This window comes from Alexandromys fortis, unplaced genomic scaffold (genome assembly GCF_014885135.2).
Source record: "Alexandromys fortis isolate MF-2015 unplaced genomic scaffold, M_Fortis_MF-2015_v1.1 scaffold_23, whole genome shotgun sequence".
In the NCBI taxonomy this organism is placed as follows: Eukaryota; Metazoa; Chordata; class Mammalia; order Rodentia; family Cricetidae; genus Alexandromys; species Alexandromys fortis.
In genome coordinates this window covers 12,835,076-12,853,940 of record NW_026067907.1, presented here as the reverse complement: position 1 = coordinate 12,853,940, position 18,865 = coordinate 12,835,076, and the positions used below count along the sequence as shown (strand labels likewise).

The window sequence follows — 18,865 nt, the reverse complement described above, 5'->3', positions numbered from 1 at the left end:
CTGGGAAACCCACAGGCTTTCAATACTCCATGGGTGTCTATAGAATGTCAATGTGGACTTAAGAATTAACAAAGCACAAACAGGAAATATAACTATTTAAAAATAGCTAAATTAGAAAAAAACTTAAAGTGGTAAAGTGCCCCCCATGCAAGCATTCTAAAGAAAGAACTCTTTTTCTAGTTTTAGAAATTGATTCTAAAATAAAGTATCATATTTCTTTCTTCAATCACAGTCATGACAAAACAGGAGGAAAAACAAGTTTCCAAACAAAAGAGAAAATGCCTTTCAGCAGAGAGGTTTGGAGAGCTTACGTCCCAAGATGAGCTCAGAAGGTCTGAGCAGGAAACCAGCAGTGTGAGGGCTCCAGTTCCTCCATCCCGGACTCCCTAATGATGTCCCAAATCTCCCCCAGAATACTTCTCTCAGTAGCGCCTCTCTCAGGGTGACTGGACATGCCACACTGGCTCTGATTTGTGTGACGAAATGCTAATAACACACAACACTCTCTAGCTTAGCTAAAAGCCTCAGTTTACAAAGCATTAATATGTGGACGTAGTCATGCGTGGGTGCAGAAATCAAAGGCAGTAACCCACTGCAGGGACATGCCACGAAGTCAGTCGGTCACCCACTGCAGGGACATGCCACCAAGCCGGTCACCCACTGCAGGGACATGCCACAAAGCTGGTCAGTCACCCACTGCAGGGACATGCCCCAAAGCCAGTCAGTCACCCACTGCAGGGACATGCCACCAAACCAGTCAGTCACTGCAAGAACATGCCACAAAGGCAGTCAGTCATCCGCTGGAAGGACATGCCACCAAGACGGTCACCCACTGCAAGGACATGTCACAAAGCTGGTCAGTCACCCACTGCAGGGACATGCCACAAAGTCAGTCTGTCACCCACTGCAGGGACATGCCACAAAGTCAGTCTGTCACCCACTGCAGGGACATCCACAAAGTCAGTCTGTCACCCACTGCAGGGACATCCACAAAGTCAGTCTGTCACCCACTGCAGGGACATGCCACAAAGCCATAAGTGCTTCCTTCACTGTGCAAGTGCACACAGGAGACACTGGGAGCCTGGGCCACACACCAGTGAGCACAGTAGCAGCTCATGAGGAGGACTTGCCCTGGGGGACAAGGGGACTTTGGAAAGAAACATCCTTCTGGCTGAAGTGCCAAACATACGTGCTACTGTGGTCTCCCAAAACACGGGCGTGTTTTCTTAGTGTGTTCTCATAGCTTTATAGTTGGCTGGTTCTCAAAATTAGCAAACAAGCATTGTTGGTGAAAAGTAATCTCTTTATACATAGTATCTGTGGTTGGGGAACCATGGCTAAATTGGGGGTGATTCTCACTTTCTGTCAGTGTTTGCTATATAAAAACAGAAACCTGTATAAAAGACTGTGAAAACTCACCCAGCAGCCGAGTGTCCCACTCATTCCTACTCAGGGGACATTTCAGAAGTGAGCACTTGACCTTAGGATGGCATGTGTGCAACAGCAAGAACTAGGACACCACGGTCAGTCCCATCTCTGCATCGGACTTCTGCTCAAGTCCAGGACTCCCTGTTAGAAATGATTCTGGTGTGGATCCCCCAAATTCATACACTGAAGTCTTGTATATGGAGCTTGGGGGGAATATGTGAGGAGACTGGACACTTCAATTAAGAATTAAGTGAGTTTCTCATGTGTCCTAATTGAGGACGGAAAGAGGGACACCTGGGATGCTCAGAGGAAAGTCCCTGTGAGGTAGCAGAGAACCTACAAGTCAAAGAGAATCTGCAAGGGAAGACAACTCCTCCCGCTCCTTGCCCTAGGCTCAGCCCTAGCTCAGGGTGCATGAGAAGGACTCCCCACTCTTTGATCTCGGGGGCTGGGATGTCATCAGAGCAACCAAGGCAAAATAATACCCAATAGTAAAATTTGCTTCTGAAGAGAGCTCAAGGAATTTTCCCCTAAACCCTTAAAACCAGCAAAGGCTAAACAGAGGGTTGTGAACATCATGGTGGCCTCCCTTCTAGGCAGCATTGTCAGATCAAATCAGATACCAGAGTGAATGAGAAGTTCACCAGGCAAGAGTACTTACTTGTCAAGGGGAGGACAGCCCATGCGGGACTTAGGTTTGTAGATGGCACAGTTATCTTCCCTCCCATTCACAAGTGCTGCCGACACAACTTTCAATTCTTTACAATAAAGGAGCAAGCTGAAGGTGGATCAATCCCACATTCTACTCCCAAAGGTCAACTCAACCTCATCGAAGAAGAAGCTGCTGCACAAGACACGGTTCTATAAAGCTGAGACCCATTGCCTTCAGGGGCACAAAGACTCCTGAACCAACAGCAGCTCCACCAATCCCTGTTCAAGGACCCTAGTCACTGACCAACGCAAAGGAAAGAGCTAAGGCAAGCATTCTGCAGAAGGAGATTTGACAAGAAATGACAAGATTTGACAAGAAAAATCTAATGAACAGGATCCATCCAAAAGAAAACACCAGGCATCAAAGGACACCACCAAGAAAACATGAAGGCAGATTACAGAATAGGGTGATGTGTCTGGCTATCCTGTGTCAAAGACTCATACCCAGAATGCCTCAGAGGCCTTACCCTCATAGCCTTCCTGAGAGTAATGTTATGTTCATATCCAGTGAGATTATCAGAAGCATTCAAATATATTCAGAACTTCACACCAGTAATGGTGAGTTTGGGTTCTTGGTGGCTCATAAATTTCATCATTAAATCATTAACTTCCAACACACCAAGGAAAAGCTTAAAACGTATCATCAGGGTGACTTCAGAGGCAGCAACATGAGAGCTAAGAGCTCATGTCTTTCCCTGGGGCTACCTGCAAGAGTAGGGTAGGTGAGCAGGCTCTAGAAGCCCCCACCAGCATCTACAGAAGGTGCATGAGCAGCTGCAAGCACGAAAGATGAACTCTGCTCTCCTCAGCACTATGAGAGCCTTCTGAGCTGGTGCTCTGCCTTAACAAGAGCATCAGGACCTGGGCAGATGGACAGCTGACTCCCTACAATCTAGAGCCCAAGATCAGAATGGACAGAGTCCATATTTGGTCAGAGTGCATCTTCTCCTTCACACATGGTGCCTTCCATATGTTCCTGAGATAGTGGAACAGGGGGGCCTGCTGTGGGAACACCTTCAGCCAATAGCCTTTAAGATACTGGCCCACTTGGATCAAAGATGGTCTCATGTACTATAAGTGCAGATGACAAGAAAAATGTGTATGGCCCCTTTTTCTGCTGGATTCAGTTCCAGTTCCCAGTGCACTCAGAAAACTGTGGGTGGCTACCCTTACTATGAGTTTATTCCCAAATCAATAAACCTTTGTTATACTCCATTCTGGGCTCCCGTGGAACTCTTTGATACTACTACAGGGGCCCCCTTATGCCTTTCCATAAGAGTTCTAATACTACCATAAAGCCCTCCCTAGAGATCTAAGCACCTTCCTAGTGGCCCCCATCATAGCAACACCTTGGTGATGTGAACTTGAGCAACACATTCCGATGGTTCTAAACAAAAACACGATCACAACTCTCATACAGCGTTTACGTAGGACATGGACATATCGAAGGGGAAGACGACCGTGTGAGGACAAGACGGGGTTAGGAAATGTTCTGTCTGAAACAAAAAGATGTCTTTGAATAAATAATGGTTTAGCCTATGTTTGGTTATACATATCCGTGTGTATGCACAACCACCAGGTGATTCTTGGAAATAAATCAAAGTCCTAGCAAACATTCTATCATGTTTTGGGTATTTATGTATATAGGTGTATGGATGTGTGTATGTATACACATGTACATTCATGTATATGAATACGATCATGTGTGCCCCCGCATTTGTGCAAAGGTCAGAAAACCAACCATGGGTACTGGCCCTCAATGGTGCTTAGCTTGAGACAGGCTGCCTTTGTTGTTTTTCCACTGTCTGCACAGTCTAACTGGGCAGGGAACTCCTGTCTCAATCTCCCACTTCCCTGTAGGGGCATTGGAATTTCAGATGCTCACACTACATATCAGGCTTTTACATGGGCTCTGGGGAGTTTGAATTCCAGTCCTCATGTATGTACATCAAATACTTCTAACCACTTTCTGTTTGCAAATGTGTAGGTTGGTCAACCTGTTGTTACTGTACTGATGCCTCATGCTTGGCACGCATGTTGAATCAGACAGTGGCTTACGCATGATAAGAAAAGACATTTCACTCTGTCCCTTGCAGGGAAGATGGGCTTGGAGAAATACTTGTGACTGATCACAGCATTCTCCACTGTCCACCCAACACAAAGTGTTAGCTAGCGTCCCCCAGTGAAGGAGAAAAGTGGCTGCATACGCAAGGACACTGACTTTGAGTGAGCTGACCTTTCAGGTGAAGGCATGGCAGTTAACTTCAGGTCAACTGTGTGGCCATTTCCCAAAGCAGCCTCCCTTGTTGACGGGTCAGACACGTTCTCCAACTCGTGGTGAAATTTCCTCTGTGAAGCTCTGTTCTCAAGCATGAATGCACACTCGGCCCTTCACACAGCCTGTGTGGTGAAGGGTGGCCTCGCCGAGCTCACTGCTCCAGGTAAATCCTTGGTGCGTTTATCAGAGCACTTCTCACCCTGTCGTTGGAACCCCAGCATCTGAATCAGCCCCCTTGTCACAGGAAAACACAAGCGTTCTCAGAAAAGTCCTGGTCCCTGCCATCTGCCAAGCTGGGCACTAAGCTGTGACACACATGCCTGGATGTTAGTTCACTTCCTACTTGCTGATTGGGGACGCATGATCCAACAGGACTGAGAACTAGTGCTTCCCTATGGGGTAGACCTCATCACCTCCTCAAGAGGCCACATTCTCTGTCCGGATCCCATGGTGAGAGGTAACCTCAGCCTGGAGCCTCTCCTTTCTGTGCTTCCCAAGGCCTGGAGGACCCTAAGCCACAGTAGCCCCTATGCCCATCAGGTGAATGGCTCCATTAGCTGGGTGCTGCCAGTAGAAGGAGCACACATCCTTGGGCTGTCCAGTCCACGAGTTCCAGGTAATCTGTTTTCTGGTCTGCGAGACTTCATCATGTTCCTCTCTGCCTCTTCAGATGCCTGCCACTCTTCCGGGTTTGATGAGGAGGACCACGGGGCCTGGCTAGCAGGGTCAGCTCTGAGGAGACTGCCTCTTTTCGGTTGTCACACTCAAACCGCTTCCTGTGTCCAGCGGGCTTCTACCAGACCCACCAGAAGACAATCCCTGTACTCCCCCCCAGCCACAGCCAGGAAGCAGAGAAACACCAGCAGGCCATGCTTGTTTAAATCAGGTTCATTCTGCACAGCCCAGTCTCCATGGGAGACTCCTGTTGGACCTAGTGATTCAGTGGCAAATTGGACTTCAGAGATTAAAGTCAAACATACCTCTCTCCACGGAGCTGCATTGGCGTGTTTCCAACCAGCCTACTCAGTACCCACTCAATTTCACCACCTTTATTTCTTTTCTTTCTGAACTTTGAATGCTCTGATCATTTACAGTTTGATTGGACATTGAAATCTGAGAATTAAGCATGTTTGAAATTAACACACCCCTGTATAGCTAGGGAAATTAAATCAACTCGGACATGTACATTTTAAGGCAGGATAATGAACACTTTAAAATCATGCATGGTTACAAGCCACACTTAATGGGAATTATGTAATTTATAGATTTTGATCTCTTCAAATGACCAAAGCTTTATAACTTAAGGGTCTAAATGGTGTTTTGATGCCTTTATAATGTTGCTTTTGAAAAAACAAAAGGAGAGGGAAAAACCTAAAAGTTACAACAGAAATGTAATTCATATTATTTTCCCCTAGGGAATGCAATTTAGCTTGATTTAAAGCAAAATTAAAAGATAATTATCTTTTGGCATTAATTTTAATATGTGCAATAAAGCAAAAGTTATCAATCCTGGATAAGACAGAAAATATTTCCACTGACAAGGTCGCATAAAACCACAGGACATGGTGACCATCAAGGATGTCCTCTTGGACAGGAGCCATAGAAGTGTTTAACCGCTGAGAAGGGACAGAGTAGGGGAGGAGGTGTCTGAAGATGACACAACCCAGGCCTCTATGTTTGCTCCAACTTGTGCAAAACCCAGAAAGACCAGGAAAGGTGGGTGAGGCCTGAGGGAGATGGAGCGACTAGCCTTATCCAGCAGGCTGCAGGCAAGACCGATACAGGGAGCTCTGCAGAGGCTCGGCCTTGAGCTCCAGAGCGGCTGGAAGAGCCAGGGAGGGAGATAAAAACAAAACAAAACAGATACCCAACATCTTCCATCCTGCATTAAAACATAAACAAGTGCAGTGATGTTTCATTTGTATTTTAATAAATAAAGCCTGTCTGAAGATCAGAGAGTGAAACAGCCCCTCTGGTCAGCATTACAGATCAGATAACAATGACACACACCTTTGATCCCAGCAACCACACTAGTTTGTCATAGAAACCAGGAGGTGCATGCCTTTAATCCCAGGGGTGCACACCTTTAATCCCAGCACTAGAGAGGATTATAAAAGGGGAGAAGACAGCTCTCAGACACAGTGTCATTCTGAGATTCCTGGAGGCAGGATCATCATTTCAGACTGAGGTTGAGGTAAGAGCCAGAGACTGGTGTTTTGCTTTTCTGACCTTCAGGTTGAGCCCCAATTTCTGTCTCTGGGTTTTTATTAATTGTGCTACAAACAAGGCTGTGAGATTACCAGCACCCAGATACTCCACCTCTCACTACAGGCGGGAGGGAGGTCCAGCTGCAAACACGGGAGCTGTAGCCAGAAGGCCTTCAGTGGTACAAGAGATGGCTGGTCCTTGGCCAGTACTCAGGTAGTGCTGTGTGCAGACAGCTCGAACTAAAGCCACAGCGTCCTGACCTGGGAGGCATGACTTGAGGAGATTACCCAGTCACAGGGAGCCACAGCCCCCAGAATTCACCCCTGAGTTAGTAGCTGGTGACCATGGACACTCTGCCCACCACAGTTCATCTGCCACAGGCTTTGGCTGTAGCCTTTCAGGGCTTCCTGGTGGTAGGATACATGGAGAGTTCTCTTCCTGTGGCCAGGCTACCTGTGTAATGAAGACTTCATAAGGAGCCTCGAATGATCCTCCTGATGGAGAGAAGAGTCAGACCACCTCTCTCCTCTCACAGCTAGCAAAGGGGACAACTGTAGATGCTGTACCCTGTGAACTCCATTCTGACCCTGGTAAGTACCACTGGAGTGACTGGCCTGAAGTCCACATGGCTCCCAGTTGGCCTGGAATATTTCAGTGTTTATGTAGGAGTAAGAAAAGTGAAAGGTAGCCACAGCAACCCCAGCTGATGTGGAGTTCCCTTTGGCTCCTGCAGTCCTGAACAAACAAGACCATCTGTGGAGGTCATGGGCTCAAGCCAGAGTCCACTGGAGTGGGTCCCTTTGAGGTCTATAGGTGTTCATCTAGATGGTAGGAGCTATAGCTGCCATAGACACAAAACCGCACCCGTTACCTTGAGGTTTTGAACTCTAGGTAGAATGGCAAGGCTCAGAACAAACACCAGCGCCTCTGCCTCCCTCCAGAGATAAACTCAACCTCACCTTTCTTTAGCCACAGTCTCTGGGAGGAACCCTCTCCCCTGCTGCCCTTCCCAGGGTTCAGGCCTGAGAAGTGAGGGTGTCTCAGGAGGTCTCTACCAGTCTGAATCCAGTCTGGCTCCATTTTGAAATGATTCTATCCTTGGCCACAGAAATGAATCTGTCAACCCCCCAGGCAATGGACAGTTTATATCACCTTTGACCATGGTCAGATGAGGAGGGGGTAGAGGCAAGGAGCCCCTCCTTCCAGGGCTCACAACCTGGGAGCTTCTGATCTAGACCACGTGAATGAAGAAGACAGCTGCAGTCGGTCTCTCTCAGGCTTTGCATGGCTATCTCTACAGGACTTTTCTTGTCTTAAAGTGGCAGTTAACCATTTACGAGATGCCCTGGCTGGATGCTGATGGTAGTTCTAACTCACACTGGCTAAAAGAGACTGAGGAAGGAAATGTTCGCTATGAGAAGGAGGTAATTCAGTGGAGCTGTGCGAAGTGACTGTGCCTGGTGTCCATCCCGGGAGAGAAAAACTGGCAGGTTGACCTGCAGCTGTCCAATGAAGTTCTCACAAAGAACTTGCAAAATTCCAAAGAGCTCTTGTGCCCAGAAAGCAGGTGCTGACGAAGAACCCCTGCCCTGGCAGAGCCTGCGGGTCCTTTCAAAGGCTCCCCAAAAAGTAACAGGCCTCTTACCTTGGAAAACATCCCTGTGACTTCTCCCAGCTACAGCTCAGGCACCGGGAGCAGAGCAGGCAGAACAGTGAGTTTGCTCCACGTGTGAACTTGATTCCGATTGTCAGAGAACTCTGCTGACCTGAAGCAAGCTGCACACAGCCTCCCGCCCACCCCTGACCCAGTACCCCTTCCCTGGGGCACTAGTCCTTCAGCCAGAGCATTTCCATGGACATTTCTTGAGTTCACACTCTACTCCGTACTCCATACGTGCCCATGGCAAAATGTCTCCAGCTAATCATTCATTTGTAGACACGGAGAGAAATTTGAAGCATTGTCAGAGTAAACATCCAGTTCGTGGTCATTTAGACAAAGCCTCCTATCCAAAACACTGTGCAATCGATCAATACATATTCCCATGAATAGAAAAATATTAATATGTGTAGTAAGATGATTCAGATTCAAAAACAGAAGGAAGTGAAGCAACTTCCATTTTATATTGACAAGAAAATTTGAATAATAATGCACTTTTTAGCAAAAATCAAGTTAAGAACATATTCATTCACTTAGTGTACATCAGTTGGTTCTCTTACTAGGTGAGCCAACCAAGAAGAAAAGGTCCAACTATCAAAGTATAATGGCACTGAAAATCTCTCTCTCTCTCTCTCTCTCTCTCTGTCTCTCTCTCTCTGTGTGTGTGTGTGTGTGTGTGAGTGTGTGTATGTGCAATTTATCTGTTTGTTTTTTATTTGCTTACTTGCTTAACAACAAGACAATAGTACCATGGGAGCCCATGGAACACAAGACTGCTAATTTAGAAAACAAATATTTCTTATGTATTTACATAGCTACTATGTGTAAATTTCACAGACTAGGGCCCCTTGTGTTTTCTTTTCAAGAACGTTCCTGCTGTTACTCTTTACCTGGAAGCCTGTTTGGTTCACACTCACCCTGTCTCATACACACCATGGTACCCTACAGATTTTGTAGTAAAATATAATAATTTTAGTATTAGCTCGTGGAAGAAATGCTAATTGATGTGTATAGTTTTCATATAAAAGGAAAGCAGTGCCTTTCCAGTCTGCCGTCTGCTCTAAGAGAGCTTGTAAGAATCACAATGAGGTAAGTCAGTGTTTAAATACAGAGTAATAACTCATAAATTACCGCTCTCATAGTAGCTTTGTCACCCTGGGGTAAAAGCCTGGTAAGAGAGTACTCTGCTGCCAATCTACATTCCAACCCTTAAATGTTTGATTAAACAAACATCTCTACATAGATGATTGTAAGTAAAGGTGGCTATTAAAATAGAAATGAAATGCAAACAAATCTCTTCCCACGGTGCTAACAATAGCCAGGACACAAAAGGCGAAGAGAATTCGCAGCTTTTCTGCGAATTTTACATTTAATATCCTACGATACCATGTAGAGCTGCCTTCTTGACCCTCAGAAAGTAGATAATAACAGTTAAACACACACAAACCCTAATGGCTTCACAACCGATGTCTATAAATCAACTTAACGTCTCTGCCTTGAATTCTACTCATATATAGAAATTTAAAACAAACTATGGTAATCTATGCTATTATAGGCTAACTGGACTTTCCTAAGGCATTTTGTTTCAATTCTCAGTTTTTGAAGATTAGTTATAATTGGCCCTACACTTGGCCAAGGGTATCTGAGAGGTGAGCCCCTTGTTCTACAAGTTATCTGTTTAAGTTGAAATTCTTCCCATAGCATAATTAAGTGCACCTTCAGGTTACACATTCCCAGTGGCTGTCTTTATAATCATCTCTATGTTTCTCAGGTCAAAGTCAGTCATGGCCATATTGCTTCTCCCATCAGTAAAACAATGAGTTGGAAACAAGCAATGATTTAATTATTTTCCCATACACTAATTGGTTTGTGTAGGAGAGTGTTGAATAGGGAAACTTTTGTGAGTATGGGAACAGATAGGATAAAGCCATTTTTTGAGGTTATGAGAGAGACATATGGGTGCTCTGGCTAGCCTTAACTGTCAGCTTGGCACAGCCTAGAGTCATTGGAGAGAAAAGCCGTAGCTGAGGGATTGCCCAGATCATATCTGCCCAGTCTACTGTGGGAGGCACCATTCCTAGGCAGAAGATTCAGAACTACAGAAACGCATGCTGAGCATAAACAAGCCTGCCTGCAAGCCAGCAAGCAGCATCCTCCATGGCCCTACCACATTGCTTTGACTGAGGCAAGGCTGTGGGGAATAGTGAGCAGGCCTGTCTCTAAGTTTATTCTTGAGTTCCTGCCTTGACTTCCCTCAATGATGACCTGTGACTGGGAAGTTTAAACTGAATAAACCCTTTCCTACTCTATGCTGCTTTTGGTCAGAGAGTTTTATCACAGCTACAGAAATCAAACTAAAACAACAGGGAAAGTTGACTATAGTCATCATTGCTGAGGGGACAAGTATTTAAAATTTCCTGCCATACGCATGCTTAAAACTGGCAGTGGAATCTTTGAGTTCTACTCTTACTCTGGCAATTGAAGAGTCTCCATCAGGGACAAGGTGAGGCTCAGCCATTCAGAGCCAGGGCCAGGAGGAATGGATGGGGAGCCTAGTGGGGTGGTGCCCACTGGCCATACTGTATAAGTCTCCTTTTGTGCAACAGTGCCCCTTGTCTCACACCTGTGTGGTCCCAGACGGGGTCTCCTGAGGATTTGAGGTTGTACACCGCCAGATACAGCCTTCCTGACAGCCAGTTCTCTTTGCACTGCATATGGAGTCAGGTCCATTCTTCCTATTCAGAGCTGTGGCACCCTGAGCTTAGTGCTCTACTGTAGCAGATTAAAAACGCTCTTTGAAAGGATCATACAGCCCAGACAGCGGCACTGTGTGCCAGGATGCCCTTGGGAGTGCTTGCCTCTCATCCCTGTGAACAAGGTCAATCCCAGGAAATTCCTGTGGTCACCCTGACCTTCCTTGGCTGCCTATCCACTAACCCAGAGGGCAGATTCAGATTCTACAAAAGGCCAGAGGAAACCAGCGGGACACCCACCCACTGAGCTCCATAAACTCCTGAAACCAGGCGGTGACTAACAAGCTGCGTAGCTTGTCTACAAAATGTCAGAGCAGTTGCCTCTAAAGGTCAGTCTGTCACTGCCGCTCTGTAAGAGGTACAGTCCATACATTTGGAGGCTTTTACCTGGAACAGTCCAGAAACCGCCTCAAAGAGAGCACTCACCAACAACCCCCCCCCACACACACACATACACACACGCACGCGCGCCTGAAAGCACAGCCTACCACACAGCTGCACAGAACTCCTGCAAAGCATGCAGAGAAGCTAATAAAAACATTTAAGAAACTTGCAGAAGGCAAAACTCCTGAATCAAATACTCCCTCACAGAAGGACACCAGGTCCCAATTTACCTGAGTTTTTATTGGTCTTGTTTTGGCGACTTTTAACTTGCTCAGTCCAGAGCGTGGGATAACGGGATGCAATATCTAGAGAAACGACAAGACAGCAAACAGTTCATCAGGAAGCATGGAGTCCTCAGCTACGGAAGCCGGTAGGAGCCCTGACCGCCCCCCACTCCCGCTCCCCAGTATAATAAATAAAGGTGTGCTACATCTTTTTAAGACAGCTAAAAGTGCCTGAATGCACATGACCAAAAAAAAAACCACAATAATATAAAATCTTCAGTATATTTTTCTTAATCTGAAAGTGATAACTAAAAGCTGCTTGAATTAAGACAGGTTCTAAGGGTTACAAAACACTCCAATGTGAGCTGGGAGTGTAGCTCAATGGTGCAGTGATTTGCCTAGCACACAGGAGGCCTTAGGTTTGATCCTCAGCACCACTGAGTAGGGGATAGAGGGAGAGAGTAAGAGGGAGAGAAGAAGCAGCCCAAGGCACCAACACATCCCATGGAGTAAGCAAGGTTCTCACATACCTGAATGACTCAACACAAAATAAAATATTTAAAATATAACTTAAAATATAACTTTCACATAACACCATTGAGGAAAGTATCCCCTTAACACTGGCTACCAAATGTGATTGACTATGCATGGCAGGGTCATTATACTGCCCTGAGAACACAGGGCCTGTATAGTGCCTGGGTTTCAACCCCCTTCCACGTGGGACAGGCAGCCCTGAGTTCTTCTGGCTGGACTGGGGGTGTGCAGGATGGAGGGTTAACGTGGCAGAGCTAAAAGTATCTCCAGTACACACCAACCACTGCTGATATTTGGGAAGCATGTGGGATTCTGTCCTCCGGTCTTTTGCTTCTTACAATGTGTAGTCCTTATACATTTTCCACAAAGCTGACCACATCTGACCAGAGAACACGACCAATGTCACAGACAATCCATTAAAGGTGAACATCTATCCTTGTCATAGCTGTCGTAAAGACCAGCTATGTAAACAGGGAGATAGCACATGTTGTCACACCTCTGAAACAATGTAAATGCATACATTTTCATCGATAAATCGGCTACCAAGGTATTCTGCTCGGCAGATCCCCTGTGGCAATGTGGAAAATCACCAGGAAAAGCAATGGCTCCACATGACGCTAGAAACTGCCACACACAGCCAGCCCTCTCTTGATTATTTTGCATCTATATTAAGACAACCTCCTGATTTCTTGACACCCACAGTGAACTGATGACTTCAGTCAAGCAAAGAGCCTGCTTGTTCTCCGCGCTGCGTGTGTGTGTGTGTGTGTGTGTGTGTGTGTGTGTGTGTGCTGGGACTTCTCTCAGGAAAGACCTAGCGCATAACATACTATTATGGTCCTCATTCTTCTGTCTCTACACCTACAGAAGCAGTTTGACGTCACTTGACCTGTCTGTTTGCTGACCTTCCCAGTAGCTATCTTTCTGTGTAGAATTTGGGTTGAGGAGTCTTTTTGGTTCACAAGTGACACCAGGCAGAATCCTTCTGTGCGTGTCTAGACTGTGTATAGCATCGTACCCATAGAGACTTGACACCACGTCCCCAACTCTGACCGCCCTTCCCTGCCCCCTGCCCAGTCTGCCGCACCAGCTCACCTTCTTCATCTCCTTGAGGCTGAGTCTCCAATGCTGGGGCTGCAGCATCATCTGAATTCAGAACGGAAAAGATTTGCAAGGAGACTACAATTATGAGAGTAAGCTAAGTAAGTGTGCATCCAGGCTGGAGCCCAGGACTTGCAAACCACCCCCACAGACCCTCCCAACACAGCCCAGCATAGAGCAAACATTGACCTGCTGCCCTGGGGCTGCTACTCCCAAATGCTACAGGAACCTGAAAACCAAGGCCCACACGGGGGACTGTGGATGAAATTCTAAACCAATCAGTGGCCATTATTGGGCAGTGAGGGGCAAGTGGAAAATTGTGAGCAGGAGGACCTCATTCTAGGAAAAAAAAAAACCCTGGATGGTAAAGGTTACAAGGTGGGGAAGAGGACAAAGACCCACAGGGGTCACTGTGGGAGCTGAGAGACCATTCCTGGGTGTGTTCCCTTGCGCAGGCCACTTTGGGAGTCATAATCTGGTCCAGCAAGCCCTCGCTTCCCTCACATCCTTCCACAGAGAGGGGACTCAGGAGCAGCATGCATGGGAGGCTGCAGTGTGGGAAGGGTCGAACTAATGCAGGGGTTGGTGGGAGGACAGGGTGGGCATTGACAGGAATGGCCACGTTTCTTGGAGGATAATCATCACTGACTGTATTAAGCACCTCCTTGTGGATGCCCTGTGAGGTTCAGGGTCAGAGCACCCGACAGAGCAATGAGTGGACACTTAGTCTCTCCAGCTCTCTCCCCACTGCTTTAGTTCAAGTCTGCCCCCGTCATTTCGGAAGCAGCGAATAAGACAAGGGCTGGACATGGGGCTCAGCTAACTGTGACCCCACTGTATCCTCCATCTGTCTAGAAGCCCCACACAAGGCTTGTAGGGGAGCGAAGGAGAATCTCTTGAAACAAAATTGACTGCCCAAACATTGAAAATGCAATATGACTTCTATGGAACACGAGAGCCTAGGGTTGGCAGTGAGCGCATGGGGGAGTTTGCTCTTCAACTGTTTTGTTTTCTAAGAAAACAAAATTAATGAATTAAATGAATAATGCATTTAAAACAAATTTAATATGCTAAGTATCTTAAAGGATCATAGGAGACGTCTATATGTAAGTCTCCTGGGGATTTGCCGAAAACATTCTTGCTGGTGTGTAATTGCTGAGGAGCAGGTCAACCTGGTGAGGCATTCTCAAAGCCACAGGGTCCCTGATGGCTGAATGCAGGCCCGGCTTCCCAAAGTAAGGTGGGCATGCTTGATGTCCAGCCTGAAGGTGGAGCTGTGCCCAGGTCTTGTCCAACCAGCTCAGACCCTGTGTGGGCTGCCCTCCACCCAGCTCCCCACCTGCCCTTGGGATGCAGTGTACTGGTACCCAATGCCCACTGAAAGCTTTAACTCAACCTAAACAGAGGGACAGTTTAAAAAGTACTTCTCCTCCACATTTCTGCTCTGTTTCTTTTCTCTCTAAACCTGGACTGCTGTTTCGTTAACATGTTCTTAAGCGCATGTGCACACACGTGCAGGCGCAGGCGCAGAGAGCAGTGGGGTTCCGTTCAGGGGCCTGTTTCTTTCTTGAGATGTTTACAGGCAGTAGAATCATATACCGCTCCCTCCTCTCAGAATTAGGCTAATTTTCTACTAACATACTGTCACTTCTTTTCCTAAAACCCAGCACTAGGAGCAACCGTCATCACTTGTGCACCCATTTTTCTACTAAATGCAAACCGTGCCTCTCATGCCTTCCGCTTCTGCGGAAGTGCCACAGCTTCCACCCAAGACTTCGTCATGGCTTCCCCTAGCAAGTGAGTTCTGTACTGCACGCTCCCGTAAGTCCTCGAGGGTACTGTACACTGAATGGTCTATGACCGTGCCTGCTTCAGACTCCTTGGGGAACACCTCGAGCCTCTGAGGATGCTCCAGTTCTCATGCTGTCTGCCCCGGGTCTCTCTGTATCTACCCCGGTCTCTCTCTCTACATCTGACTCTCTATACCTAGCCTCTCTGTGCTTCTGCCATGCATGTATCTTAACATTGTGAATATCTTTTTTTCCAGAGCAAGAAGCCCAGAGAGACTTTCAGTTTATGTTACGGGAAAGGGGCTGAACAAACTCAGCTCCCTTTGTCCTGTCTTCATCTTACTTTTCTTTGTCAGGTTTATTATACTATAACCCACAGCAGAACGAAGAAAAATGCCTACAGTTATACAGAAAAAAAAAAATCATTTCATCTTGAAAACCTTCTGACTTCAAAGACTTAAAGCAGAATGTGTATCCCAGGGACAGGGGTAGAGGACACTGAGGAAGATCAAGGAACAAGGGACAGATCTTCCCAAGCTGTCTCAGAAGAGCGCCTGCGTGGAGAAAGCTGTCACCTGCTCACAGACACCAGCATTGTCCTCACTAACTTCTACGGTTTGGAATGCTTGAGGAGTCAAAATAATGAACCTCTACTCTCTTGCTAGGTGTCTCTCTTAATGTCTTCTGAGTCACTCAACACGCCTACAGTAGAACTCAGTACACCTACAGGGACCCTGACACACCTGCAGTTGGGCAGGGCACACTCAGAGCCGAATGTAGTTCACCGACAGCCCGACCTGACACATCTCCAGTGGTCCTCACAGACCTGTAGTGTTCCCTGATACACCAGGGTAGAACACACACTCCTGCCTCCAGCTGAACCTGCCACTGTGGTACTCTCTAAAGCTGTACACACCTAAAGCTGAACTTACCACAGTAGTCCTGAGCCCCATTCAGGGGTCCCCACCGAACTGTACCAACACCCCTGAGTGTGCTGCCTGACCCACAGGAGACTAATAAAGGGGGGACTGGATTTACGCTGCTGGGAGATCTGGGTATCAGGTTCCAACATAGCTCATCTTTAAACTCGAGGATCATTTAAAGGCGCAATCAGACAGAATCTTATATACCATCATGCAACTTCATTTCAAGATAGTTACCTGCTTTTCCTGCGCCTTCCCGCTGGGGCAACTTCTCATTTATTGACCCTAAGAGAGGAAAATAAAGAAGGGAATTAGAATGGCCGGCCGAATGGTTTTCATTAGCTGAGGGAAGCAGCTTCTTCGTTGCAATCTGATAGGTTCAAAGTGCATTCTCGTGTTCTAGTTAAACTACGCATGCCACCTGGCACCCGGGGGTGGGGGGACTGTCACCCAAAGTGGTAGCCCTGATAGCATAGGAGAGTCCCCATTTCTGAAGGGCTGCAGCTAAGTGTGGAAGACCTTCACAGAAGGCAACACACGCACCAGAGAAGCAGTCCCAATCTCCCTGTCAGCATGCATCGCTGTGACGAGAGTTGCAGCCATGACGTCCAGGTCAGGTGGGACGCTAAAGGAAAGCACATCTTCGGCTTCAACACAAGTCTGATTAGAAGAAGAAAAACTGCAGACTTGTCTTTAAAGAGGACACAGACACTGAAAGACCTAAGGAGCGTGAAGCTCTCAGGACAGCGAGGGACACAGGCTGAGGACTGCTTGCTTCCCGGACAGTCGGGCTGTGGGCGCCTGTGTGTCTACTGAACTCGTCTCTTTCTGCGTGAGGACCTCGCAGTCACCACACTGCCCATCTGTTGCTTTGTGGAGAAAGGTGTTGCTGCTGCCTGGTGTGGACAAAGATCTCACAAATCTGAGGCAGTGTCCCTTTGCTTCCAATGCATTGAAACTGTGCCAGATACCAACTCTCCCACATCACCCGCTCAGGGTATCAGAAAAACGCTCCAGTCAGGACCGAGACTAGCACTGTGGCCCTCAGCAAAGATACCTCAACTTGGGAACGGCAACCTTTTCTTCTCTGTTGTGAACGACAGTGAAAGAGAGATCAGCACTTCTCTTAAAGGCAGAGACAACGTTGCTGGTATTTCTTGAAAAGCGGGGTGACATGTTTGGAGATACAAAAACAATTGATTCTGAGGCTCCTGGAAGGCAGGAGGCAGCTCCGTACATCCTGCCCTTTCTAGATGCTGCCTGCGGCACACCTGAGAGACTGTAGCCTGCAACCCTGGCAGTCAGAAGGGCAATTGGACTGCCTGGCTCATCTCCCTGCACCACTACCAGCGGCTGTACCTTCTCATTCCCATCTAAATGTTTCTCCCACTAGGGTATGCAATCATATTCTGTGGCTTCTGGGGCCAAGGTTTACCAGAACGGCCACTCTGCATTCCTGCCTCCTAGCCTCCCATGGATTCCTGGCCTGACCCATCTGCAGGGACCAGCTTCCTGCAGAGCTCCTTGGCACATCGCATGTAGCTATGCAGAATTTACACTTTCCCTCTTGACTGCAAATGACAGGACTTGGGTACTAATTCTGAGCATGTAGGTTTTGATTTTTTGAGTGAAATAGTATTAGTGGTAAAGAGGCCACTCCCTCTTTGAAAGGGTTTCGGGATTGGATTAAGATAATCTTTCATAATCTGAGGAGGAACAGTGCAAGCTGTTGACCAGAAAGCTGATTAGAGAGATCAGGAAAAGACATGGCAGCTTAACCACCACTCCTGAGGGCGGTGGGGTGGGGGCAGGTTCTCTCTGAGCAGCCAGCGCTCTCCCAGGGCACCCAGGTTCTCTCGTCAGGCTACTCACTCAGTCCGCATGCACAGCTAGTCAAAAATAGTTCTTCTATCTTGATGTCCATATGCAGGAGAGAGCTTTGGTACAGAACCAAGGGTCCCTGATCACACACTCTGCCGTCCAAACATTGTGGAATAGGGAATGTGTCTTGGTGGAGTCTGGATTCTGTCCAGGGTCAAAGGCTGGGCAGCTTTACCTCCCAGCCTCCCTGCAAGGTGCCGGCCTGAAGGACTGGCAGGCGAGCCGGGGCACAGATCGGCACCCGGGACAGCAGGCAAACGAAGGGAATCCAGGACCAGCTGTGACCTGGATTCCACAGTGCTTGTCTGTGGTGTCCACAGTGGATGGCCCTGCTATGTCACGCTTCAGGCCAGCACCAGAAAGGGACACTAAAAGTCCTCTATGCGTGAGCTTCTGTCCCATGAAGGGGCCTTTTAAGGGGGTGGCTTTTTATTGGGCACAGGGGCATTTCTAGTGAAGGAAATCACAATTCAGGAGGTGTTGGTGAATTACGAAGGGGTACTTGATCTTCTAGCCCAGGTACTTAGTTGAGACATAGACCCAGTCTTTTTCCCGAAGCCTCGTCCAAGGCAGTGCCCTGATGACACACTAATTCTTTCCCCAAGTAAGAGATGAAGGCGTGTGATGTGGATGCCAGGGGAGCAGCTCAGCTGAGAGAGCCAATGTCTCCTCCAGAGCACAGTTACACAGCGTGAGCTGTCCCTTCCAGAAATCGTGGACTCCACACATTACGTGGCTTTTCTTGGGAAAGGGAGATGGGAGGGCAGGGAGGCTGGGGAGAAAGAAGACAGGACTGGGCTCTCCCTGTTGGGACGAGCATTGAAAGGGAACAGGACCTTGTTCTCCCTTTGTCACTTAGCAGGGGCAGCGGCTTCTGCTCTCTCAGTCTCTAACAGGACGGCATGAGCATAGCCTGAAAGACCAAGTCCGCCCTAAAGATACAGCATGGCAGGAGAGGAGAGGAGAGGGGAGGGGAGGGGAGGGGAGGGGAGG

At 47.6% G+C, this 18,865-nt stretch overlaps 1 protein-coding gene across 2 annotated transcripts in view; it reads right to left on the bottom strand.

The window, feature by feature from the left end:
• Nucleotides 1–18,865, bottom strand: part of Smoc2 (SPARC related modular calcium binding 2) — a 129,665-nt gene that overhangs the window by 48,443 nt on the left and 62,357 nt on the right. Inside the window, exons 5-7 of one of the 2 annotated variants that reach the window (XM_050136028.1) lie at nucleotides 16,229–16,276; nucleotides 13,273–13,356; nucleotides 11,650–11,724 (exon numbers count right to left, since the gene is read on the bottom strand). In XM_050136028.1, the coding sequence (XP_049991985.1) occupies nucleotides 11,650–11,724; nucleotides 13,273–13,356; nucleotides 16,229–16,276 (207 nt within the window). The remainder of the gene's footprint in view (nucleotides 1–11,649; nucleotides 11,725–13,272; nucleotides 13,357–16,228; nucleotides 16,277–18,865) is intronic. The other variant, XM_050136029.1, reaches the window with a different exon arrangement.